At 40.7% G+C, this 27,234-nt stretch overlaps 1 protein-coding gene across 3 annotated transcripts in view; it reads left to right on the forward strand.

The window, feature by feature from the left end:
- LOC145781821 (protein HGV2-like) overlaps positions 1 to 22,324 on the forward strand; it is a 34,820-nt gene extending 12,496 nt beyond the window's left edge. For 2 of the 3 annotated variants that reach the window (XM_082593497.1, XM_082593500.1), the window contains exons 4-16: positions 14,045 to 14,163; positions 14,254 to 14,319; positions 14,684 to 14,797; positions 17,411 to 17,467; positions 17,779 to 17,868; positions 17,977 to 18,130; positions 18,680 to 18,809; positions 18,890 to 19,025; positions 20,148 to 20,266; positions 20,844 to 20,960; positions 21,424 to 21,513; positions 21,584 to 21,727; positions 22,019 to 22,324. In XM_082593497.1, the coding sequence (XP_082449623.1) occupies positions 14,045 to 14,163; positions 14,254 to 14,319; positions 14,684 to 14,797; positions 17,411 to 17,467; positions 17,779 to 17,868; positions 17,977 to 18,130; positions 18,680 to 18,809; positions 18,890 to 19,025; positions 20,148 to 20,266; positions 20,844 to 20,960; positions 21,424 to 21,513; positions 21,584 to 21,727; positions 22,019 to 22,078 (1,396 nt within the window). In that variant the 3' untranslated portion in view covers positions 22,079 to 22,324. Of the gene's footprint in view, positions 1 to 14,044; positions 14,164 to 14,253; positions 14,320 to 14,683; positions 14,798 to 15,248; positions 15,342 to 17,410; positions 17,468 to 17,778; positions 17,869 to 17,976; positions 18,131 to 18,679; positions 18,810 to 18,889; positions 19,026 to 20,147; positions 20,267 to 20,843; positions 20,961 to 21,423; positions 21,514 to 21,583; positions 21,728 to 22,018 lie in introns of all 3 variants that reach the window. The other variant, XM_082593498.1, reaches the window with a different exon arrangement.
- The last annotated feature ends 4,910 nt before the right edge of the window (positions 22,325 to 27,234 follow it).

Genomic DNA, 27,234 nt, shown 5'->3' on the forward strand with positions numbered 1-27,234 from the left:
ACAAGGTCACGTTTTACAAGTTCTTCCCAAGAAAGTTTTGGTCTACCTTGACCCCGCTGTGCTGCGATGTTGACACATCTGACCTGTGAGATCCAGCTTGAGCTGCGCTCAACGTGACCAAGCCATCTCAGTCTGCCTAATTGGAGGACTTCACTGATGTCTTTTAATTTGAGCTTTGATAGCAGAGTCTCAAACCGGATGTTGTCCTCAGGCCCGACCAGGCAGGTCCATCTTACCATCGCTCTGTCATTATGTTGTAGGCGCTTGACGGTGCTTGCTAAAGTAGCCCACGTTTCAGAGCCATAGAGCATGACACTCCTCACACAACTGGAGTAAACTTGTCCTCTGGTTGCAGCAGGAAGTTGCTTGCTTGTGAAGATAGGGAGAAGTTCTCTAAACTTTTTCCAGGCTGACTTGCACCGAGTTATAGCCGCATGCTCACACCCCCCTCCAGAAGACATGGTATCACCAAGGTAGCAAAAGTCAGCTACCACGTCAAGTGTGCCACCTTCAATCTCAACCTCGCTTACCGGCCTGCCATCTATTGGTCTTGCTGTGCCCTGACAGCGTGGGCATGAGTAGTGTGGGTCCGGTCTGAGTGACCCTTTAATTCCACTACACTTTTTGTGGACCCAGTGGGAGCAATTGGTGCAGAAGATAGAGTTGCTACCAGTTCCACTTAGGCATACCGAGCAAGGGTGCTTTCCTGATCTTCTTAGGGAGTTCTGGTTGATGCCAGAGATCATTATTTTGGTCTTACCCATGTTCACGCTTAGGCCCTTTGCTTCCATTCTCTTCTTCCAGGCGGCGATTCTGTCAACTCTGTCAACTGACAAGAAGCTTTCCCAGTCTGAGGATAAAGATTCAATCAATCAATCAGCATCACAGCGGAGTACTGGTGCACAGTTAGTCTTCTTCAGTCTGGACACAGACGTTCTTGTCCTTGCTGTTGCAAACTACGACCAACTCTGCATGACCTGAAGATCAACCACCCAGAGACTTGGTGTAAACTTCAAGAAGACAATGTGTCTGTTACCAAGGGTGAGATCCCATTTGTGTCCATTGGTGTAGAACGTGCATGCGAGCAGTTCAACAAGATGATGAAAGTCTGCTCTGAACTAATTGGCATTTCTAACAACACGAATCCCCGGCAACGGTTTTTCTTGGCTGCACCAAAGCTGTCGCGCCTCTTAGAAAAATTCAAAGAGCAGTTTGGAGACACTTCTTCCAAAAAAAAAGTCACCCTGAAGTACAACCAGCCATTGTCAGGAAAGAGCATGAAGCTGTTGACAAGATAAAAGCTACCATACTGAGTCACAGAAATCCATTCGCAGTTGAAGGTGATGAGTTTTATAACTTCATCACACACGCATGTGTTCCACAAGAAAATGTCAAACAGATCCTGACCGTTGATGAGCAGGGACAACAGCTCTACAAAGAGTGTGTTGCAGAACGCATTAATGGTGATGTCAGCTTATGGGCACCAGTTAAGAAGCAGAACAACCCCATGTACATGTCAAGAAACAAGAAGCAAACAGTCAAGGTTCGTGACCAGTCGGTCGATTTGAAAGAAACAAAAGATCTCTACGGGCGCTTCATGGTCCTATCCAGATCAAGCCGGGACATTGACCAGAAGAATGCTATCGGGAATAGAGATGTACCGATATATCGGTATCGGTGATATCGGCCATTTTTTGAGTATCAGCATCGGTATCGGCAAAATTTGGCCGATACTGTGGCCGATACTAAACATGTAAAAAAAGGCGTTTGCTGCGGATTTTCTGCGGAAACAAAAATATAGATTTTTTAAAGTAGTAACTAACGTCACATTGAAGTAGAAAAATAACCGGAATGGCCCGATTCGGTGAGTCCGATTCGGTGAGAGCCTTTTTCGGTGAGAGCCCTATTCGGTGAGATTTTTTTTTAAAATTATTGCGCGCCGTAGCCTAATTATCATTGCCGTTATAGGGTTAGGGGATAGAGGTTAGGGGGTTGGGGGTTTTTGGGGTTAGGGGATAGGGGGTTTTTGGGGTTAGGGGGTTGAGGGTTTTTTGGGGTTGGGGGTTTTTGGGGTTAGGGGGTTGGGGATTTTTGGGGTTGGGGGTTTTTGAGGTTGGGGGTTTTTGGGGTTGGGTTTGGGGGTTTTTGGGGTTGGGGGTTTTTGGGGTTGGGGGTTTTTGGGGTTTGGGGTTTTTTGGGGGTTTGGGGGTTTTTGGGGTTAGGAGGTTGGGGGTTTTTGGGGTTGGGGGTTTTTGGGGTTGGGGTTTGGGGGTTTTTGGAGGTTGGGGTTGGGGGTTTTTGGGGTTGGGGTTTTTTGGGTTTGGGGGTTTTTGGGGGTTGGGGTTTGCGGTTTTTGGGGGTTTGGGTTAGGGGGTTTGGGGTTAGGGGTTTTAATTAGGCTACGGTACCCGATAATTTTCAAACAAAAATTCAAAAAAAAAACACAAAAATCCCCAACCCCAAAAACCCCCAACCCATATCCCCTAACCTCTATCCCCTAACCCCTATCCCCTAACCCCTATCCCCTAACCCCTATCCCTAACCCTATAACGGCAGAGATAATTAGGCTACGGCGCGCAATAATTAAAAAAAAAAAACTCACCGAATAGGGCTCTCACCGAAAAAGGCTCTCACCGAAAAAGGCTCTCACCGAATCGGACTCACCGAATAGTAGCAGACCCAAAAATAACAACCTGTTCAAATTTTTAATACCTCACAGTCCCATGACATCATGCGCGCACCTTTTGGCATTGTTTGCTTACAGTGATTCTTTCACTCAAACTAAACGTTTTGTTTCGGCAGTTTTGCGTTGTTCGATTCTTAAGTTGTGAAGGAGACTCAATTTCTCCAATATTTATCATTTGTGTTTTTTTTATACTCTCAGCAGAGGATAAAACCAGGCCAAGACTACCCAGGTGGCGGGAATGTGTAGTTTTGCATCGTTTTTGTGTTGCTGGACGTTTGAGGGACCCGTGTGGCTTGGTTGTTTTTTGGTGGGCTGGTTCTGTCAGTTTGTGATTTGGTTTCCGCCTTTCGTTGTGGTGGACTCACCAGGCTTGAACAATGTTGTGGCGGAGTGGGTGGGCTCGGGGTGGGGCGGTGGGACTGCAAATCCTCACTGAATTAATCAATAAGTAGTCTTGTTGCGCCTGGGATGGCGGTCTCATTGTCAGGAGGGGAGTTTCCTTCCCTGCTGTCGGCACGGGGCTGGGCGCTTACTGGTGCGGCGGGCTGTTGCGATTCGCTGGCCATAACGGTGTAGCTTCCACGCTAGCCATTTAGACCATCCAATCAACTATATGTTTCTCGGCAGCCGTTTTGTAGCAAGAATTGACATCGACAAGAATTGAAATGGCTAGTGTGGAAGCTCCACCGTTGTGGTTGGGGGGTCGCGGCAGCTCGCTGTGCTGGTGAGTGCTCAACCTTGTGCCGGGGGGGACGCTCCTTTCTTCGCAATGAGGTTGTCATCTTGGGCGCAACAAGACCATTTTGATTGGTTTGGTGAGGATTCGTGGTCCCATTGCTTTCTTTTTGGGCCTACTTATTCTGCCGTGACATTGTTTGGGCTTGGTGAGTTTGTTGCGGCTAAGGGTGGAAGTTGAATCGCCGACTATTGGAGCCGGCTTGCTGGGGGCAGCCGAGTTGCACGGGTTTTTTGAGCATTTGGCGGGGTGGGAGCGATGCAGAATTGTGCATTTTTGCTACCTGGGTAGTCTTGGCCTGGCAAAAGCTTTTCAACCAAACAACAAGCGCCCTTAGGTTGCACATTACTTGTCGAATAGTTTTTTGTACGACTACACAAATCACTTGGTTTACATTTTACATCTTATTATCAATTATGATAGCCTATTTGGAGAGTTTGCGCAAACACTTTATTAATTTTTCAGAAACCCCAATTATGATGTAATGTTTCTTCCCTTATACCCCAATCATCAATTACGGTGGCTTTTCATTACTAAAACCTACTATTATGACACAACAATGCGGTTGAGATTGGATTCTTGAATCTTTAATAAATTATGCCAATTTAAAGCTTTTTTTAATAGTTTTATGCAAATAAGGTAAAACTTAGCATTTGATATAATTCCTTGCAAATACTAAAATTGCTTCTTTTTGTAACACCAAAGTATCGGCCAAAATATCGGTATCAGTATCGGTATCGGCCTAAAAAGTGATATCGGTATCGGCCAAAATATTGGTATCGGTACATCTCTAATCGGTAACTATGAATTCACCCTCACACCAAGAGCACTATTTGCTCCAGATGGATCAGTTCTACCATGCACTGATAAATCAAAGCTCATCCATTGCCTGCAGGCTGCAGCATCTAGTTGAAACTGATGGAACAGAGCATGAACCAGCATCGGGTGGACAGAGCGTTGACACTGCTGATACAGAACTGTTACCATCGGCATCGCACATGAGTCAGAAAATTGCCATTGTCAATAGCATGGTGGTCGTCCATAAGATGACAAAGAATACGGGGCCTACACGATGGTCAAAGATCTTAGCCAACGCTTCAATGACAAGCTCATGACATTGACAGCAGAGTTTGACGAGATTATTCTGGTGTTCGACACGTACAAGTCTGACTCTTTGAAACAGAAAACTAGAGCAAGACGACGAAAAGACAAAGATCCCATCTAATACCAAATCATGGATGACACCAGAATCAAGCACATACCACTCAGTAGGTTCCTGTCCCATGACCAAACGAAAGCAGATTGACACAGTATCTTGCTGAAGAAGTAATCGGATACAACAAGCATTCTCCAAAGCTGGTGATAACTTCAGCGTCAGGCCACACCAGAAGCAATCTTCAAACATCACGTTTGAAGTGAACAATCACGAAGAAGCTGACACCTTGATGATCTGCCTCGCAGCATCATGTCCGCCCCGATAGCTCAATTGGTTAGCGCGTCACTTCTGGAACGAAGAAGCTTCATGATCAAGTGGCGCTGGTTCGACTCTCAGGGCGTTCGCTTGAGCAACTCACGTGAAGGACTGCTCTCCATTCAGCGGCATCTAATGGATGGAATAATTCCCCGGTAACAAGACTTCAACAATCGGAAACTTCACTCTGCCAATCTCGGTGACCGGGCCTGCGTCAGTGATTCAAAGCCTCTACAACAGCGTTTCTTAACCTTTTCTGACTCTAGCACCCCTGTAAACAGGCTTGAACAGTCTAGCACCCCCTAACTATCGTTGACATACGACTACTACAGTGCCTACCAAAAGTTTAGTAGGTTAGAGGCTGCAATTTTGACATGCCTTCGGATTGCTGGCGATATATTTTGTAATGAAGTCTCTTGTTGTTTAACAAACTGTGCAGTGTGCAATTGTTTTAACGAAGTTGATTTAGGATTTGGTATTTGACTTTCATTCACCAACAGAAATTGAATTATAACCATAGAATCAACTCTCAACAACAGCACAGTTTGTTAGGCGACAAAAAAATACAAAATATACCGCCAGTGATTAAAAAGCATGTCAAAATTTCGGCACCGCTATTAAACTTTGGCCTGCACTATTGAAAGGAAAGCGATGTACAAATTGATCATTTTGTTTATTCTTCAAAACTACTGTCGTCATTGACTCATTGGTGATAAAAAAAATAGGAAAACCCGAGAATAGTGAAAGAACATGGAAAGACTTAAGCATACTTATTACTTATGTTACACAGTTGGGTAACTAGTTACACATGTAGCCTATCAATGCGATTTCTGTTGTTGCTGATGTGTGACCAATTTCTTTATTCGAGGCTTCGTGTTGGTCAAAGCCACTCTCATACCGTGGAGCGACCCACGTTGAAGGCGGTTCCGGCCAATTGTTTTGATTTGGAGGATGGTGGAGAATGCATTTTCACACAGGTAGGTACCGTAGTCGGAAATGGAACGATCAATTCTAATGCTGCTCGTACCAATGCAGGATATGCTGTCAACTGATCACACCAGAAATCAGCAAGCGAAAGTTGACAAAATTTTGTCCGACAACTCTGATTCATCTGCATGTCAATCAGCTCCTTCTTTAGTTTATTATCATCACTCATGTCTGCCAAGAAGGGCTGCTGTATCCACTGTGGATGTGAGTGATTTGTGGGAACGTATTTTGCCATGGTGGTTTCTGGAAGCGAGAGGTGAGCAACAATATTACAACAAAGCACCCACCAGGTAAGTTCGCAGAAACTACTCAGGATCAATTTGCGTACTTGACTCGAAGATGACTACAATAACAGCAAATCATGTAGGCTATTTCGAAACAGCAATCATTGATATGACAATTGCTGATACTGGCAATAAGACGAAAATGCAGAAATGTAAAATGGCATTTTTTTGATATTATATAATACTGCATGCATTTAGCACCCCCTACAGTCTTTTCCAGCACCCCCAAGGGGTGCTAGCACCCCCGGTTAAGAAACGCTGCTCTACAAGTATGCGAAACTGCCAGGATTAAGCTCTACAAGAAGCTTTCCCAGTCTGAGGATAAAGATTCAATCAATCAATCAGCATCACAGCGGAGTACTGGTGCACAGTTAGTCTTCTTCAGTCTGGACACAGACGTTCTTGTCCTTGCTGTTGCAAACTACGACCAACTCTGCAAACACTCGTCCATTTCCATGCTATCAGGTACACTGGTGATCGCACCAATATGGAGAGCTCTAGGACAAGAGAAGGCAAAAGCATTACCCATATTCCATACTTTCAGTGGAGCTGATAATGTTGGCAGATTTTCAGGATTGGATAAAACCAAGTGGTTCCAACAGTACTTGAAGGCAGGAATGGAAACAATCAGGGCACTAATACAATTACCTGAGGACAGCACACTATCTCAGAATGAGAAAGAAATGCTGGCCAACTTTGTCTGCACGATTACTGCCTGAAGGGTGTCCACATAAAGATGAACTGAGATGCACTTGTTTTGCAAAAACTTGGCGGAGAATTAAAACTTGCCTCCAACAATTGGTGCATTAGAGGAGCACATTGAACGCGTGCGAATTCAGAGTCGTGTCTGGTGCCAAGCCACTGTCATGTGGCGACAGCTCCTTGATTCACTTCGGCATGGATTTCACCTATTATCACAGAGATTCTACCTGCACCACAAGCCATTATTCAGCTAGACCAGGGTTGGGGAACCTGCGGCCCGCGTGACTGTTCTATGTGGCCCGCGTCAAAATTGGGCTCCTTGTTTGCAAAAGTGAAATCATTTGAAGCTAAACTACGTCTGTGGATGGAAAGTAGGCTACAACTTGAAAACAATGACACCGCGCATTTCCCTATCTTGCAAGAGCCTTCTACAACAGCCAAATACGCCCATGTAGCCTATGTGTCAATCTTATGGAGACATTTAATGCAAGATTTTTGGACATAAAAAGTAAAGAAATGGAGTTAGATATTTTTGCCTCTCCTTTCAATGTGGTTGCAACCTAGTAACTTCCAACATGAAATAGTGGGTCTGCTACTATTCGGCGAGTCCGATTCGACTAGTCCGATTCGGCGAGTTCCCTATTCGGCGAGAGCCCTTTTCGGCGAGTGCCCTATTCGGCGAGTTTTTGAATATTTTGAAAGGAAATTATCGGGTACCGTAGCCTAATTATAATTGCCGTTTTTACATCGTTTTAACGTCGCTAAACGTTGAAATCGTGCAGAAAGGAATAAAAAGAAAATGTTTGAACTATTAAATTAAAATTCTTCATGTCAGTTTAGTTGTTTTTATTTCTGACCATCATATGAAAAACAATACACGTCAACATAGCAAAGGTAGAAGCGACAAAACGCGAACGTTTAAACGTGCTTGAATTCGTCATGTCAGTTCAGTTGTTTTTATTTCTGATCATGATATCAAAAACAATACACGTCAACATAGCAAAGGTGTAGAAAAAGGTAGAAGCGACAAAACGCGAACGTTAAAACGTGCTTGTGACCGAAGTAAGTTATTGAGTTGAAAGAAATTTGGCACGGTCGCAACACTTTCAGAAAAATTTAAGATATGAAGGGAAAATAAAACAAAGAAAATGTTACAAAAAACAAAATAGATTATGTTTATGTCTATAAGTTAGTACTTTTGAATAGTTAAAATGATTAGTTTGGACCAACAAATGTGTGGCCTACAGCTTGGATTGAAAGGAAGTTATCGGGTACCGTAGCCTAGTTATCCCGACCAGCAAAAATTTGTTCCAAGAACACAGTTCATTTTTACATTGTAGTAACAGAATGAAAAGGCTAACCAAATGTGTGGCCTATCGTGTTAACGTCGCTAAACGTTGAAATCGTGTAGAAAAGGGAGCTTTTGCTGACTAGGATACTTTGAAACTGAGAAACATTCACAGAAGCCCTACGATTTGTTCCAAGAACCCATTTAGCATAACATTTCATTTGTACATTGATTCAACGTCTGAATACATTATCTTAAAAATGCAACGTATCGTAGGGCTTCTGTGAATGTTTCTCAGTTTCAACGTATCCTAAGCACCCTTTTCTACACGATTTCAACGTTTAGCGACGTTAAAACGATAGGCCACACACTTGGTTAGCCTTTTCATTCTGTTACTACAATGTAAAAATGAACTGTTAGGCTAACTGGGTTCTTGGAACAAATTTTTGCTGGTCGGGATAACTAGGCTACGGTAGCCTAACCGATAATTTCCTTTCAATCTAAGCTGTAGGAGTGTAGGTCACACAGTTGTTGATCCAAACTAATCATTTTAACCATAGGCGCCTAAGCCGTGGGGACCAGGCCCCCACGCATATTTCCGCATGGGAGCAACTTTTTATGCGGCATTGATACATAAAACAATAGATGAACTAGCGATCGGCAGCAGGAAAACATTTTTAAATGCAAACCGCAACAGCTTCGCAGTAAATAGGCTAATCACTAGAACGAGTAGCGATGCTACAATCCCACCCCAGACAAAAAAATCTGTCATTTTTACGTTGATTTAACGTCTGCAGACGTTGAATCAATGTAAAAATGACTGATTTTGCTGCCTGTGACATAGCAAAAATCTACCATTTTGCGTCGATTCAATGTCATCAGATGTTGAATGCACTCAAAAACAACATAATTTGCTACGTTGACGCAGCGTGCGTTTAACTTAATGCGCTTGCAAACAGCCTCGCTGTCGCTTTCGAAAGTCGAAACCTCTGCAGAGAATTGTCGCGGCAGTGAATCGCTTGCTGTGAAAATGAATTTGAAGTCTCGGCCCGAGGTTACCACTAACCAACGTAACAAGGGCTGGTACAAACCGCACTGCCCGCAGTCGCACAAGCGGCATAATCAACACAACAACGGACTCGCGCAAACTGCATGGCGCACACACGTCCGTTGCCATGGAAACCCGATCAAAGGCGGGGAATATGCGCATCTTTTGTTTCATCTGCAACACGAAAACGGGCGTATTACAACGAATTGGAACTTGAAAGCTGGTCAGCCATAAGTTGCGATATTGTAGTGAAAAGGGAGCAATGTCAAGTCGAAAACTTAATCAAACGTCTCTCTGTAACTATTTTTCAAGGACTGTTTAGGGATGTCAGCAACTTTTAAATTTATTAAAGGTGACGTGCTGTTGAATTGATGTAAACATGAATGATTTTGCTTTCAACAGGTATATTTTCAAGCATAATTATGATCAAGTTAGTATTTTCATTCCATTTACAGTATACCTTTTAGTAAACCTTTTCGTCTCTTGTTTCATGCTAATAAATCTAGTTCGTTGCTAAACTTTATGTTGTGCTTAGCTTAAAGAGTCGCAGTCCATCAACCGCTAGCCAACGCAGACGCATAGCATGTGTTTTGGTCGAGCTTTGTTTATAATAATTAACGGCAGGTCGAACGTAGCGATAACTCCGAGTGTGGCAATAAAAGCAATGCTAGTGTGACGACATAATTACGTCATCCATCTGCGTGACATTTCGCTGAATTTACGTTGCTGCTGATGAAACACGCTTTCGCCCCCACGGCCAAAAAAATAGTTAGGCGCCTATGATTTTAACTATTCAAAAGTACTAACTTATAGACATAAACATTATTTTTTTTCTAACATTTTCTTTGTTTTATTTTTCCTTCATATCTTAAATTTTTCTGAAGGTGATGCCACCTTGCCAAATTTCTTTCAACTCAATAACTTACTTCGGTCACAAGCACGTTTTAACGTTCGCGTTTTGTCGCTTCTACCTTTTTCTACACCTTTGCTATGTTGACGTGAATTGTTTTTGATATCATGATCAGAAGTAAAAACAACTGAACTGACATGACGAATTCAAGCACGTTTAAACGTTCGCGTTTTGTCGCTTCTACCTTTGCTATGTTGACGTGTATTGTTTTTGATATGATGGTCAAAAATAAAAATAACTGAACTGACATGACGAATTGTAATTTAATAGTTCAAACATTTTCTTTTTATTCCTTTCTGCACGATTTCAACGTTTAGCGACGTTAAAACGATGTAAAAACGGCAATTGTAATTAGGCTACGGTACCCGATAATTTCCTTTTAAAAATTTCAAAAACTCGCCGAATAGGGCACTCGCCGAAAAAGGCTCTCGCCGAATAGGGAACTCGCCGAATCGGACTAGTCGAATCGGACTCGCCGAAACGGGCCATTCCGTGAAATAGTAGAGATCCACAGTGACGGTACATTGAAACCGATTTACGGTAGGCTACCAAAACATTCCACTGCTCAACTTTTATCAACGCTACATAAATGCTGATGATTTTCCAGTCATGCGGAAACATGCTTTGAAATATGTGTCTCAGTTTGGAAGCACCTACCGTTGCGAGCAGATTTTTCCAAATTGAATCTAACAAAAAGTCAGCTTCGCTCCAGACTGACTGATAAAAACGTGGAGATGCAGTTAAGAGTTGCAACATCTTCCGTGTCAGGAGACATCACACGATTCACCAAAAATAAAACTTTTAGCCATCCCACTAGCCGTGAAAGTGAAATAAATCATTGTCTACTTCGCTGCATTTTTTTATCTGTAAATAAAATTTCGAAATTTTTGTGTTATTTCTCATTTTATGTGGCCCGCAATACTAAAATGGTTCCCCACCCCTGAGCTAGACCGATGCCAATGCAAAACCAACTGCTCAACCCAGAGATGTTCGTGTCGAAGGAACAACTTGACCTGCATCGACTTGTGCCTGTGTGGGACAGACTGCGAAAATGACGTTGACTGTAATGCTGGAAATGAGACTCAGGACAGCTGTTGGAAAATTGAATTGTTTTTTGTTTGTCCAAAATATGACAGTGGCGTGCAGGCTTGCTTCTAATGAACTCCTTAGCAGGCCTCGAAATTCACGGCGGACACGGCGGTCATGTCTGCCGTCACAGCATGTGATGTCCGCGGAAGAAATCGTCATTGCATAGCACAAACAATTGTTGCGAATATATAATTTCACGCGCATTCTAGCGCGCATACTAGAAAATGTTAATACTGTATCCCTTAGCTTCCATTCAAGCAGGAAAACTTTCGATTTTTACGTTGCTTCAACGATTGGTGACATTGAATCAGCGTAACAAAGGTGAATTATTTGCTAAGAATCGATGGGAGTACCGGTACTTTTACACTAATCACGCGCAACTTAGTTCAAGTCTTACGTCACAATGTCTGGCTTTGATCTCCGAGTAATATTGATAAGGCAAGGTTGGTTACAAAATTAGATTATACGAGTAGGCTATTACAGCAAGATGCAGCAAAATTTGTTTAGTTTTTGTATTACAGTAAGAATGAAAAGGCCCAGAGAAAATTCACTTTCGCTCACATGACTCGCAAAAATAAACCTAAAGAAAAAAGCCTAGTGAAACTTTGCACAACAGAAAATAGTAGCGTTAGTGTAAAAGTTTTTCAACTCGTGTCCAGAGCAATGTGACGTAAGAAGCCACACGACCTCGTTCGGTGGAAGTTAATTAGTTATGCGGCGTATTAAGCAGCTACGCGGCGCTTTGACTCTTCAAACGCACGTCGTTGGTCTGATGAAAGCCTTTCAGAGTGACTTTGCTGAAATTTTAAAAAGACTTCTCAACCGTAGCTATAGTTCTCAAATGGCGAAGAATTATCAAGATAAAGTGATTAAGCGTGACGATCGATGCTAAAACTGGTGTGTCCGCCGTGAGACTTAATTTGTCCGCCGAGATAGCTGCTCAGACCGGACACGTTTGTCTGCCGTCAACAAAAACGAATTTCGAGGCCTGCCTTAGTCAACATAACTTAGCACTAGCATGTTGAATGAAGTCTATATCTCAACTAGTAAGTAGTAGTGTAACGAAATATAATTTCGGCGGCCATTTTGAAAACCAATATGGCGGATAATTGCAAAGTGGTTAACGCTTGGTATCTAGGTATGCTTCTAATGGATTTCTTGACCCTTAAAATATAGAATTAGCATGTTTGATGAAGTTTCTAAGTTTATTAGGAGCCGAGATATATCAAAATATATATTTTGCGGCGGCCATTTTAAAAATTCAAAATGGCGGCCATGGGGACATCTCTGCAAATGTAATCAACGTTTTTCGGATTCCTCATGATCTAAGCTTTCCGAAAATGTATAGGTTTGCTAATCTCCAAAAATTTTGAACAAAACTCTTTTTTTTGACATAGTGAACCTGACTAAATGATGAAAGTCAATCGCAAAATTCTTCAGTGCAAGAATTTCTCCTTCTCAAATTAAATTTTGAGGCACATCTTATACAGAAATGATAACCATATATGACAGTGGGTGCTCCACAATATCTTACCTCTTAAACAAAAAAGGAATCCTTCCCTTGAATGAACCCCCCCTGTCGGCTGCATAGCCGAGTGGTGTGAGAACTGGAATGGCAATCGAAAGGGCGCCGGTTTGACACCGCTCAAGAGCATGCGGCTGTGTCTCTGACATAACACTTGAAGGCATGCCTGAAGGTGGACACGATGATTGGATTCCTTGCCTTCCCGTCCACTTAATCTAAATCTTCCACCACCGGGTGGAAGCCTGTATACGACAAACAAACAAACCTCCCCTGACCAAATCATGCATTAACATTAAGCATTTTTTTTGTGTGAAAATAATCATGCATTAACATTAAGCATAAATATTTTGTGTGAAATAAAGTATGTTAAACCCGCTAAAGTTACTATGTTTTATTTCTCTATGGTTCAACAAAGCAAACTCTCTACTAAAGCTTTATTAAGCAATTTGTGGAACATCCTCTTCATCTAAATTATCCAAGTCACACTCAATCTGTAGAACGTGGAGTTAAACTGACAACAACAGTAACTGGGCGGATAGCTGGGCAAAAACGACAAATTGGTGAAGCTTTGTGCACCATAGAAGGGAAAAAAAGCCATGGATGGGGAAAAAGTATCACGTGTCACCAGAAAATCCAAGCAAACATAGATTCTATTGTGTGAAATGCGATGTGCTGTTACTTCTTGGTTAATAAATTAGTAGTACTTTCATCACTTTGTCTTTTGCCTAACTATCAGAAAGAAATCATATCACTTTATCGGTCAATTTAAGAAGCATTTACATTGATACTATAAAATGAATTTATAAAAAGTTGTTCAAATCTTGAATCAAGGCATGCAAGTGACTTCCTTTCTGAAAAGCAATAAAAATGAATACCAACAACATATATCTAGCTCAAATAGTACTAATTTTATCATTAAAAACGTGATTTAGGGGGCTCGATTTAAAACTGCTGTTGGTAGGATCTAAACAGGGTCATATTTCAAAAAAATTTTTGGATTTATTAATATTTTGGGCTAAGGCAAAAATTTATCACCCAGGCAAGTTGAAATGAAAAAAATTGCCTCAAAAAGGGCCACCCTACTAACATATAATATGACAAAAATGAATGGAATGATAAATGTAAATTCATATTAAATGAATTAGGCTAGTTTTCACAATGTGTGCCTCTCAATTGCTGCTATGGAAATTTAGTAGCGTACTGGTAACGCTGAAAACATTGTTGAATGCATGGTTCAAAGCAAACTAACTGAGCAAAGTACCTTATTTATGTGCATTTCTTTTGCCAGCACTTAAAGTTATTAACTTCTGACTTGAAGGTCTGAAAGATTTGGAGATACTTCACCAGAATGCGCAGAAGCCTTTTTCTATTATGGAAGAGCTTTATTGGAGTTGGCACGTGCTGAAAATGGTGTTTTAGGAAACGCTTTGAAAGGAGGTGTGCATTTGATTATTGTATAAGTTTCGATCTCATTTCTTTTTGAAACGATACAAAGTTATGATTTGAAGTTGTAAACTCTGTTTCTAGTCCCTGAAACCGAAGATTCTGATTCAGACACTGATGAACAATTTGGAAAAACGGGAGATATTCCTGGTATGTATTAGATAAAGATGTTTTTACTTTCAGACATTTTGTTGCAATATTTATGTATTTTCAGCCATGGATTTGGCCAACACAAACTATTGCTAGTCCAGAGCTCTGTAGGTTTACAACGACATTTAACTTTTTGATATGTCCTTATAAGGCATTGCACTGTCATCCAGCAATTTTGGAGCAGGCACTTTGTGGAGCAACCTCTCTCCGTATGTCTCCACGGTGACACACATCGCCAAGCCAGTGAGCTTGTATCTGTATTCATACATGCTGACATGTATGCTGAAACAGTTACAGATAGGAATGCAATTGAATGAATGAATAATCTTTATGTACACCCTTTGATTGATACAATCCACTCAAGACAGTGAACGACAACGAATAAGACTGGATATTGAAGCTGCTATGGCCACAGAAGATGATGATGACAATGATGGCAATGCATTTGAAAATGAAAACGTTGATGAAAACATCAGTGGTACCTGTATTTCCAATTTTGTTTCCCACTCCAACATCAAATCATTAGTTTTGATGTTGGACATCTTATACTGCAATGTGCTTCACTTTTTTGTTTATTCATATTGCAGTGGACTTCAGTCATGTCAAGCCACTTTTAGGCACAGAATTGCATTGTTTGCTTTAGATTTTTACTTTTAAAGATTTGGAATCACGTTTTGCTTTATTTGTTGTTTGTACTAAAAAATTAAGTCTTGAACTAAGGAAACAGTCAATTAAAACTTATACTACGGTACAATGCAGGAAGTACATGATAACGGTTTAGTTTGATACTTACTGCAAAAAGAATTATGTTTCAGGAATATGGCACTTTTTACTTTTTAATGTCTAATTTTTTTACAACTGTTGCATGTTTGTCACTAGCTAGTCTAAAGATTCGCAGATTTGTTTTGACTCACTTGTTTTCACCTGAGGTTTGCCAAAGAGTTTGCGAGAGGCCACAACCAGATTTATAAAGACTGGTGATTTTGCCAAGCCTGATGCTAAAGCATCGAGAACATTGTTCGGTATGAAATTTCAAACATTGTTGCACTTTGTTATGTTATTTCTGACTGTTTAATGCAAACCTGTGTTGCGCTTTGAGTTTCACTATGCGTATCTGTTTTTTGTGGAATGGCCCTTTTCGGCGAATCCGATTCGGAGACAGCCATTTTCGGAGAAAATTGATTCGGAAAATTTGTAGGGATTATTTAGGTAGGCGGTTTTTGTGTTTATCTTTCTATACCCATGCAAAAGGGTAGGCAATTAACTTAACCTATAACACTGGACAAGCTAGACAGATTTTTACAAGACAAACTAACAATCATTTCCAAGTAATTCTGGTACCCAAGTAAGTACGGTGATTCAATGCTTATACGCAGCCAGTGCTATGCTTGGTCAAAACTTTCTTTTTGGAAGCTTGAACTGTATAAGGTAGCTTTCAGGTTGCTGTATTTTTGTTATTAGCATAGCTGGCAAGAGCGACTGCAACAAGTATGAGTGCTAGACCAAGTTGCTCAAGACGAGGTTGATTGAACATCGAAACAAAGGTTTGCTTCATATGCGGAGAGTAGACACAGTTACCTTCTGATAAAGCTGCCCACCGGCCACAAGCTTGCCTGGGATGATGAAGTTGATTTATTATGTTTAAAGGCGCAATTGCCAGATACACCACTGATATATCGACCATGATAACTGATAACGATTCATGCCTGACATGTATGGATGGGCAATTTGGAATTAGATCTTTGCACGCATGACTTTGCGGCATTACGGCTTTGCCACCTTTTCCGTTTGTTGGTTATATCACTGTATTTTATTTCCACAATATCGTTATTTTCTGCATTCCGACAAAGAAAAATAAATATACACAGGGTACAAGTGTACCACTGCAAAAAACTGTACGTTTTTATGGGGAGGCTATAATCTGTTGTTGCAAACAAAACATTGACTTCATGCTGAGTTTGCTTCGTTTCCTATCGCGGAAATGTATCGAATCGTATTCGATGTAGGCCTAACTAGGGTAATCTAGCAGGCTTCTAACTTCGTTTATTCTTTCGAAGACGAAGCATGGCCTACCAGATCTGCATCCCGGCGGCTAAATTCTCGTCCCCGGCGGCCGAAACAAAAATCCGTTACAAATTGTGTTTATAAAAATTCATTAATTGATATCGTGTGTTGCGTTCACTCAGAGAAGAACAACGCAAACAAGGACCTGAACCATATTTGCAGTTGTATTTAAACGCACTGCTTCCCAAGTAGGTGTTAAGCTAGTCTTCGAGTTTTTATAGGTTGACAGCGACGTTCATACTTTGCCTTGTTGGTAAAAAAATATTGCGTCACATGCGAGTGAAGAGAAAAACATTTTAAATACCAACGAAATGGACTAATGTTGAATTGTGGAAGCCGGCCTAACATGGTCTACCGGCACGGTAGTTTCGAAAGCTATTTAACGTTTAATAACTCTTTATTTTTTTCTTGCTGAGACTTTAGTTGAGACTTTTTTGCTGACTCTTCACTTACTGTTTAACCACTGCTTTTTTTGACTGACAGTTTATTTAATTAACCTCTATTGTTAGTCATGAAACGCCGTTAGATAACTTTTATTCTTCCTTAGTTGAGACTTTTTCGCTGAAACTTTACTTGGTTAACCTCTATTGTAAGCTCATTCCGTTAAATAAAAGATGCCGCTGTAGAATTTTAAAATTCTCCGAAAAATGCTTTCTCCGAACTGGGATTTCTCCCAATCGAGTTCTCCGAATAGTAGCAGACCCATTTTTTGTTGCATAGTTTAGATTTTTGTGCACAAAATCATCACCGCTACGTTGTTCATACTTTTCATACACACAGAGTTGAATGATCTAATTGCTTTTGGTGTAAGTATATTCAAAAACCTTGGTACATGATGACATTTCTCACTGCTGCAATACTTATGTCCTGGGAATAGCCATTCCGTCGTGTAAAAACAAATAAATGTTTTTGTAATGCAAAAAGGAACAAAGCTCCGTTGCTTTGTCAATATTGTTTCACATTGTACATGTACGATTGTACGTTCTATAATTGTCATGTCATTTATAAGTTTCATGCTTGTGTCCAGATATCAAAGAAGAAGACAAGACAAAGGAAGAAAAAGATAACGACGATGCAACTCCAGGTGAGCTCCAAGTTCACTTTGTTGCTACAGAAGCTTGACGTTGTTGGTCGGATGAACTTTGTGATCTGGTCTATCGCGGAACTACCAGTAGTGATTTTCTTTTTATTTCTTGTAAAAACAATAGCAGATTGATTTGGTTCTTCAGATTAAAAGACTATGCAACAATTCGTATGTGTCCCGCGAAAACGTAAATATCTAAATGAGTTGCGTCGTGGCCTACGTTGCGTTGATATAAATGCGTGTGCTTTGTAGCTGCGCTATTTTTACTTCACGATATTGCACAAATTTTTTTACACATTCTTACCATAAAGCTCCAGAAGATAAAAGTTCTACCATGGACGGTCCAAGTGAAGAAAAAGATTGCAGCACTGACCAGGCAAAAAAAGATGAAAACAGTGAAGGTAAAGTATCCCCAATTCTTAGTTTGACTCATCTTTCTTTGGTTGTTGACTTGCTTTGTGAACAAAAATTTATGTTTTTAACCTGTTCACGCCTTTTCCAAACCTTAGAACCAAGTACCACACAGCCCGATGACCAAGAGCCATCAAGTAGTGTTAAGAAGACAGATGAAGACGCTGAGGAAGACTTGGAGGACCCAGATGATATTCCTAACATGCAACTCGCTTGGGAGATGCTGGAATTAGCAAAAGTTTTGTACTCGAAGTTAGTTTCATTATATTATTAGAAAAGAAAAGATGTTTTTTTCCTGTATAATAAATATGACATTTGAGTTTTTGCCGGTGTTTTGGAGTCGGGCGAGCAATATACGCCTCCGAATGCTCGATTTATCTGGTCAACTCTGGCTTCAGTGTTGCCAGATGTTTTATTTTAATTTTTGTATTTTCCGTTTTTTTTTTTTTAATTTCACAAAAGTTGCGATCGGTATTGAAGTGGAGACTGACAAGAAAAAACACGTCTATTTTCTTGTAAAGTTTTAAAGCGCAATATAGAGAACAAGAAACAATATTTTGAATAAAAATTACAAACAAAAATTTTATTGTTCATCGTTTTGTATCAAGTTTGAGTCGTCCTTTTTTAACAACTTTGGACATGCCAAAATCCTTAAGACTCCATAGCCGTGTTTTTTTTTCCATAGCAGAGAGTTACTTCCCATTTGACGTTTCAATGCCGTGCAATAAAGACCCATTCGGCCTTTGTAGGTTATAGCTGACAAATGTGGATTTCTTAATTGTATGCTGTGGTTTGTTCCAGAAAACCGAAAACTGAAGAGTCCAGCCTCATGATTGCCCAATGCCAGTTGAAGCTGGGCGAACTTGGACTTGAAATCGAAAACTACCCTCAAGCAATCGAAGATTTTCTTACAGCGCTTTCTATTCATAAAGTATGCGACCCGTTTGAATAAAATCTCAGACACAGTGAATGCTTTGGAATTGCAACACTCTGTCATATTTTTTTTCGTAGGAGATTCTACCTGCGCATGATCGACGCTTGGCAGAAACACACTACAGCTTGGGCCTTGCATACGGCTTCAATACAGACTACAATGATGCTACGAAGCATTATCAAGCCTCGCTTGCTGCATTGCAAAGCAGAATTGGTAAGTAAGTTTCGATGCGATGAGATACAAGGATATTTCTCCTTTTTGTGGTCTAGACCTAGTAATTTTGGTCGCATAGAACACAACCTCACTGGCAAGAGTTGAATCTACATAACTTTGATATTTTATACAGGTTATCAATCGTGGTGTATTCAATTCAGAAGAGTGGCCATTTAATTTACCCTCAAACTGTTATATGTGTAGACCTCTATCTTCTCTTTATGCCAGTAGCATTGAAAGGGAAATCCAGGGGTACTTTTGAACCCGGGCCCGGAATGATTTTAGGGGCCCGTAACCTTTGCAAGGGGCCCGGAAGCGAATTTTTTTTCACACAAACTTTTTGTCTCATTTGCATATTTCTGTAAGTGTAGCCATTGCTGGTTACCGCGAGGCGCGTGTAACTGTTTTTACCGATTCATTTTTTTCGCGCGGTTTTCAAAGTCAGCAGCCAATTTTTGCCCTCCAGGTCCAAATCTAAACATCAATCTTGAAAAATAACGTAGCCTGGAGACACACCTAGTCTAGTCAAGTTTAAAAAAGTTGAGAAAAGAAATGTCTGGAGACACACCTTGTCTAGTCAAGTTTAAAAAAGTTGAGAAAACAAATTGACTCTGGAATCTGGTCACTCTGAGAGTAAGATTTTCAGAATTGATTAAGAATTAACCCTAACCCTACTTTTTTTGAAAAGCTTTTGTGCACCGCAAAACTTAATTTAAAGAAAAAAATTGACTTCGATGGCGTCGAGTCGTTGTCCTCACGAACACAAGGCAAAAGACGAAACCACTGAACCAAACACGCCAACGAAAAGTTTTGCATTCACACTGTACTAATACAAACTCTATGCGAAGTAAGAAAAAGTTCGTGGGAAAAAAATTTCGCGCCCGGGAAATTGAAGACACCATCGCATATTATTCGAAGACAGTGCATTTTTCTTAGAAATGTCTTCATTTGGGTGCAAGGATCTCATTGATACCGGGCCCAAATGATCCTCTCAACGGCTCTGCTTGATGCATTAGTGGTCGATCGGCCATGCAGAATTAGCCTTTCGTGATTTTGTATAGAATCTTATGTCGTTTCAATGTCGAATAATCGTTTATTTTTGTGTTTCGTTCTGAAAAAAAGATTTCTTGAATGAGCGGATCGACTCGAATGACGGAAGTGCAGAAAAAGACAGAGAAGTGATGGAAGAATGTGCTGAAGTCGGAGAAATTAAAAGTTTGATCCCTGATATTAATTCAAAGGTAATGAACGTTGTGTCGGACGGTTATAGGCAAATTGTTCGTAAACAGTTGTTGGTGAAATGAAATCCGTAAAACAAGTCTTCGTAAAGCATTTCTTCGTATACATCAAATCTCAATAGCATGCACGAAAAAATGCTTTGGGAAGAATTGTTTTACAAAGATTTAATTTTACGAAGAATATTGTCTACGAAGAATTGCTTACGAAGAATTGTTTTACGAAGAACTGTTTACGAAGAAAACGTCGGACACCGTGTCTGACAATAAATTTGTTTTATTCAGTTATTTTAATCTCAATGTCACTGAGAGCGGAATTGCTGCAAACAAATCTATTTTTTCCGCTGGATGAATAACTTTCGGTAGTACTTCCGTTCCGGGTGAGGTTTACCGCTATATGTCGCTTACACGGGTGCAGTCCAGCCCACATGACTTGTCCACTTGTATTAAATTGCAGAAACCTATGATAACATGTTCATTTTAACTATTCAGGCTATCAGAGATGTGTATTGTGTAGCCTAATGCAGCGATAGACTTCACGTTATAGACTAGCAGCACCTAACTTTCAATGGTGTTCGTTCAGATCGAAGATGTTTTCTTGATGAAATCCCAGGAAAGTCGTGCACGGTCTGCTGCGTTTGCTCAAGCAGGAGAATCATCTGGATCGTCAAATCAAACAGCCTCTCCGATTTGCACAGTGGTAAGATTGCCACTCGCCAGTACCCTTAGTCACTGGTTAGACAGCGAAACAGCATACTGAAGAACTCTTCAAATAAGGAAAAACTCTCGCTTCATATATAATTAGAGTGTTGGACTGTTGGTACGCTTAGCGTTTTAGTAGGATTGGATAATTGTCTAAGTCGTTTAAAGGCTGTTGAAAGACCACACAACGCCATTTTTTTGCATTTGGTCAACGTTATCCGACACCAATATTTGTCTGCATTTGGCAATCCGTATGACGTATATGCTTGAACGGTTGCTGATCTTTTTGTTTTCACTTGTTGAACGTATAGTTCAAAATCAGTTTGTATCTTTTGTGGATCATTCTCTTGCAGCATGGGCCGATGCGACAGTTTTCTAAGTTTTAGTCCACAAGTTTGTCTGACTGTTTTGGTGATGGGTTGCTTGCTGCGAGTAACCCGATCTTGTCAATTTTTATCAAGATTCCAGTCCGGAAAGGAGACCGCGCATCACCGCCCACAGCGTCACCCGCTGCAGCTTCAACTGACATTTCTCATCTTGTTCGCAGAAAGGTAATCGTTTGTTCATGTTGTTATTACGTTGAACTAACGTCCTGTTACAATATTTCACTGATTGCTACAGCGACCGTCTACCGGCGAGGAAGCAACTTTTAGTAAAAAGACGAAAGAAGAACCTCCAGCTGCTGCTGCTATCACCCCAGTCAGTGGAGAAGGTTCGGAGACGACAGGAAATACAAAGCAAGAAGACAGTTCTTCTGCCATCTCGGTACATTTGAAGTTTTAAATCGTAATAGTCACGTTTGTATGAATTCCTTGTTTTTTACGAAGCAGTGGGGCTGTTTGAAACAAAAGAAATCAAGAGAAAGAAGTTTGCGCCAAAGCAAAATAGATTTGTGCCTAACATCTATAATTTGCAAATTTTTAACTTGTGATTCGAGTTTACAAAGTATTTGGTTTTTTATTCACATCAAACGTAATCCGCATTAGTTACGTAATGGAAACTTTTTTTTCTGCTACCGTAACTTTATTTCGCAAACCAACCTATGTGCTACTTTAGGATATAGTGGAAGGAAAACCCGCTACCGAGAAAGAAACCAAAGATGAAGTTCAGACCTAGCAGCGTTTTCATTTTGCAGAGATCCCGACTTGAACTTAAGTTTCACTTTATCGTGACTGTCAAATATTTGCCTTGTTCGGGGGTCCAACCAACTCATAATTTCTGTTCAAATCAAAGTTTGCGACGTATTGCTTCGAAAATGAAAACGAGTTGAGGAGTGAAACCTTCGTGTAACTGGGTGACAGCTTTTTCGCATTCTATGTTATTTTTTGTAAACACTGCCTTTTTTCAAATAAACTTGTTTTGTTATCACTAGTTTCATCCAAACAATCCTTGAAGGTGTCAGCACCGTCACATTAGGGAAGGGTGATGAAAAACTGAATGACGTCATATATTATCAGCTCTTCAATAGATTATAGTTGGTATGCGAAATGTCGGTACCGGTAATTGTTGAGTTGTATTAGGCGTTTCACATGTATTTCCTCCAATTAGACTTAGGTGCAGTGGCGGCTGGTGCTGTTTGTGAGCAGTGGGGCTGCAATCAACAGAGGTGGGCACCCGCTACTTTTAAAGTAGCGCGCTACCCGCTACCGCTACTTGGGCCAAAGTAGCGCGCACTACCGCTACCCGCTACCAATTTACAAAAGTAGCGCGCTACCGGCTACCGATACTCGGGCCAAAGTAGCGCGCGCTACCGCTACTTCTTCCGCTACTTTTGTCTAAAATGACACTAAGAAACACTCAAGTCCCTAGTGACACAAAAATGACCTTGAAAACGAATGTTATCATTCGTTTACACTGTCATTTTAACGTCGTTATAGAAAACACATTCTAAGGGAAATTTATTGTTACGCAACTTTCAAAAACACGAGCATTTCAAAATGAGAGTCACCAAGTCCTGCCCGCTTTTTTGGACCCTAAGTCCAGCACATCTTTTCCAACAGAAAAAAGTCTCTCCACCGCAGCACTGGAAGGAATGGGGGTGTTGTATTTAATGAACAGATGTTTTAACTCGGTATTCGAAAAGCTCAAGGACTTGCTCTTGTCCGAAAAAAAGGCGTCCACAATTGCTGCTTCCTTCTGCACCGACGTTTCACGGGATGGCGCAAACACTCCAAAAAATACATCCTCGGAGTCATGACTGGTGTTGGTGTCACTCTTCTCGGTATGAACCTGGCTTGAGGTCTCCCGCAACAGTCGAATTACATCTGTCTTGACTTTTCTCGCAGTGCGTCAGCATCATCCGTGGAAACGTAGTGCAGAAATTGTAGCCACGACGTCTTGAAGGAGGGATGAAGACATGATGCCATAACGCATTTCATGTTGTTGAAGCATTTGTTGAATCGTTTCTTCACCCCTTCAAGGACTTTCAACTTCTCACAGGTCACAAGATCACTGATCTCGGTCAACATCTTCCCGCAAATTGTGATAGTTGGAAGCAAGACTCCTTAATACTAGGGGTGGGCAAATAAAGGCATTTTGATAATAGTATTTCCAGGACCCAATTTTTTTATGGCCATTTTTCTCTCTGAATAAGAATCCGATGAGTTCTTTTGTCTATGACGTCATTTTAGGTTGGTTCAGCGGCCATTTTCAAAATGGCCGCTGAAAAATTGATATTTTCTATCAATCAGATGAAGATTTGATCATATGGGTCATGTAATATGTCTAAATATAGGTTGTTTGGGGCGTAGATTCTAAAAATTAACTCAGTTTTGCGATTCACTGCATTGCTGTGGCGATATCATCTGAAAGTACGAAAAAAAACGCTTTTTACATGAAAAATTAAAATTTTTTAGTGTGTTTCACCATCTAACCGAAAGCAATCATACGAATATCTCATTGACAATCATTCTCGCATAATTACACATGCCAGTTCACATAATTCTGCTCAAAAGAGAGTCCACAGTCGTCGTAATGTTGGATACTGGCTTTAGTACATTTTTAATGGAGGACTTCAGTTCTTCTGCACCAAATTTTTCAACCCGGTATCGTCCGTCAGCCGCCTTAACTCGTCTCATTTGTCGAATTTCGGGTGCTATAGTTAGTCAAAGATGGCTAACTTCGGCTAAAAGTTGTTTTCCACTCAAACATTCCAATAAATCAAGCGATGTACTTGTAACTGGACCGCCATGCAACTTGCACAAGTCGATCTGACGTAAGGTCTTCTGTGTCTTCTTGTTCTTTAGATCTGCTTTTTTAATCAGTGAAAGTTTTTTTGTTGCCTCGACAGTAGCCAGAAAGTCCGATTCCAGTTTTTTCACGCTGTTGACTTCTTCTGAGCATCTTGCCCATTTCCAGCGTGCTTTCTTTTCCAATACAGATTTTTGTTCAAAGCTGGAGTCCACCAGTAAGCAATTTGTGAAAACCACATTTTTCCGCGAGTGTGTAGTAACAGACGTACTCCCACCTGTAACTCTTACACGATTGTCAAATTTTGCAAACTGTGACTCGCAGCCCAAATTTGTCAGTGGTGCCTGCTTCAGTGCTTCTCTATTTACGCCCACGTTTACATCTTGCCACAGGAATTCGACTGCCGAAAGTTGCCTCTCCACAGAATCAATAACTTCCCCCATCACTGCAGCTTCCAACTTATCCAGACCACTTGGTTCGCCTTCTCGCTTGGCCTCCATCACTTCTTTCATCACATTCAATTTTTGATAAAAAAAACCTTCACTCCATTGCAATTTCTGTCGTCATGCCGCACCTTGTTGTCAGTCTCATCAATGCCCAAAAATTGCATCAGAGGGAATATGATTACATTTCCCATTTTGGTGTAGATTTCTGAGCATCGAGTGAACCATTCATTCTGAACGTATGCGGCAACTGCAAGCACCAACTTATTGCTGTTGATGTCTACCACTTGGTTAAAGAACGCATCTATGTGCACACGATGTTGTAAATACAACCGCGCTAAATCTGCAATACGCCCAAATCGGTTAGATACAAATCCTCTGAATCCTCGGTGATCAATTTTATTATCTTCCATCCACTGTGTATAGTCATTGTAAAGCGAAACACTGTGAGACGCATGACTTGGCGAAAACAACTTAGCGAGTGCTATGAGTCCTAAGGTATGAACTGATGTGCCATGGGAGCCGAAGACTTTCTCACCAACAGTTAGTGGTAAGAGATTTTGCAATCCAATTTTCTGCTCAGCATTTTTGTACACTTTATCTATGCCGTGGTCAACACACAGTATTATGTGAGCACAACATTTTAATCGCTTGTTGGTGTCTATGTCCAGTTTGTCCAGTAAAGCATTACAATCAGCTGCCCGGTCAGACATCCAAAAGTCAATTTGACTCTTGATATCCTCCACAGTGCAGTTCGCGAGGACAGCTAAGGTTTTCAATTTGTCCGTCAGCGAGCTAAACGCATCAAGACGTGTTCCCCTTATGACCATCAGCACTCTTGATAACGCACCATGGCCGATCTTCATAGCAACTGTCCATACAAATCTTCAATATATCAGCTAAAGTTATGTAGGCTAATAAAGTTATAGCCTATATATGTTTATTTGTTTTGTAACATTTTTTATTTTCCCTTTATATCTTAAATTTTTCTGAAGGTGTTGCGACCGTGCCAAATTTTTTTCAACTCAATAACTTACTTCGATCACAAGCACGTTTTAACGTTCGCGTTTTGTCGCTTCTACCTTTTTCTTGACCTTTGCTATGTTGATGTGTATTGTTTTGATATGATGGTCAGAAATAAAAAAACAACTGAACAACAACAACTGAACTGAATGCAGTAGATTGTGGCTGTGCAAACTCTCTAGTGCTTGGGCAGTGTGGGCGTGTTTTCTGATAAATTCTTGTCTGTTTGTTGTGTGGAATCCTGGAAGAGCCGCTTTTGGGTCGGTGATAACGTCTCCACCTTTGACTAGTCTACGTCACTGCGTCTGCGTTGGTTCCAGTCATGTTGTGAATCGAAATTGTTATAGGTGGTAATTTTAGTATAACCTACAGTAGATAGAGGAAGAATTGTAAACACACAATGCGGGCAATAAAAATAGCTCAACAAAGCATTCAATCCATTCCGAACCTTTTGCAATGCAGTTACGGATCACAGCATCAAATAATAAAGATTTTGCAAGGTCTAATTTGATGCACAACATGCATATACTGTTCACTCGGTTTTGAGTCGTGATGGAGCGTAAACAATTCCTACAAATTTCTGTGTGCTAAAACCACGTTTTCAACTCGCAACCGTTGGAGGTACAGGTTTACGTAACAAATTTTCAGAGCAACAAAAATATTTGGAAAAGTGTTTCGAAAGTTGCAATCAATGATTTCCTTGAGTATATATCATGGGGTGATGCGTTCCGGTTTGCAGCTCAATTTTGCTGGGTAGCTTTCTTTCAAAAGTAGCCTACCAACTCATCCAAAATGTCATTGTTGTACAACTTGTTTAAATTTGTTCCACATGCTTGCAACTACACATCAGACATACAAGGGTATTTCCATTGGACTTCAAACTTATCGACATCTTTGAGTTTGTTGATACATTTGTGAATAAACTACCAACAGCTAGCGAATCCTTTGCAACATAGTGTACAGTAGAATAAATTTTGTTTGTAAGATTGAGCTGGTGTCGCGGAGTTGTTGGAGCGTTCCGTCCCCAGAAAAATAAAATCTTTTTTTAATTCATATTTCCTATAACAACGTTTGCGAGTAGCCTACTTTCCAGCTTTCTGTAACTTTGATTACATCTTCCTTTAACTTCATTAAATTCATCAGCTTATTGTCCATTCGTCGTCGTCGTGTGAGCCTCCTCTGGGGCCGAAAAACATTGCACAGTTCTTAATCGCTGCATAAATAGGTTAGTAGAGTGAATCTCGCTTAGGACTGTGATCTACATAATGCAGAAAAGCACAGGTTTGAAGCTGCTCAGGTAGGCTGCTTGGAAATGGGATAACTTTCTTTAAAATTTCCTATCTGACTTGGCTGCAATTGAAAATGACATAAGCTTAGTCGTTCAATTAGACTACTAAAAAATGATATAATATTTGGACAACACTGCATACCATGAACTCCAACTCTAGTGCATTTAAGCAATGACATCCATAAGCAAAAAATAGGCAAGAAGGGTTTACTTCCTTCAAACTTGCTTGGACACTTTTCCAAATATGTTGGATCCATTATCATATGCCTGACTAACGCAGTTTTTCATGTCAAGGTACAGTTGGTCAAGCAAACATAATACACGCTTAG

The sequence above is a fragment of the Aplidium turbinatum genome, chromosome 13 (assembly GCF_918807975.1).
Source record: "Aplidium turbinatum chromosome 13, kaAplTurb1.1, whole genome shotgun sequence".
NCBI lineage: Eukaryota > Metazoa > Chordata > Ascidiacea > Aplousobranchia > Polyclinidae > Aplidium > Aplidium turbinatum.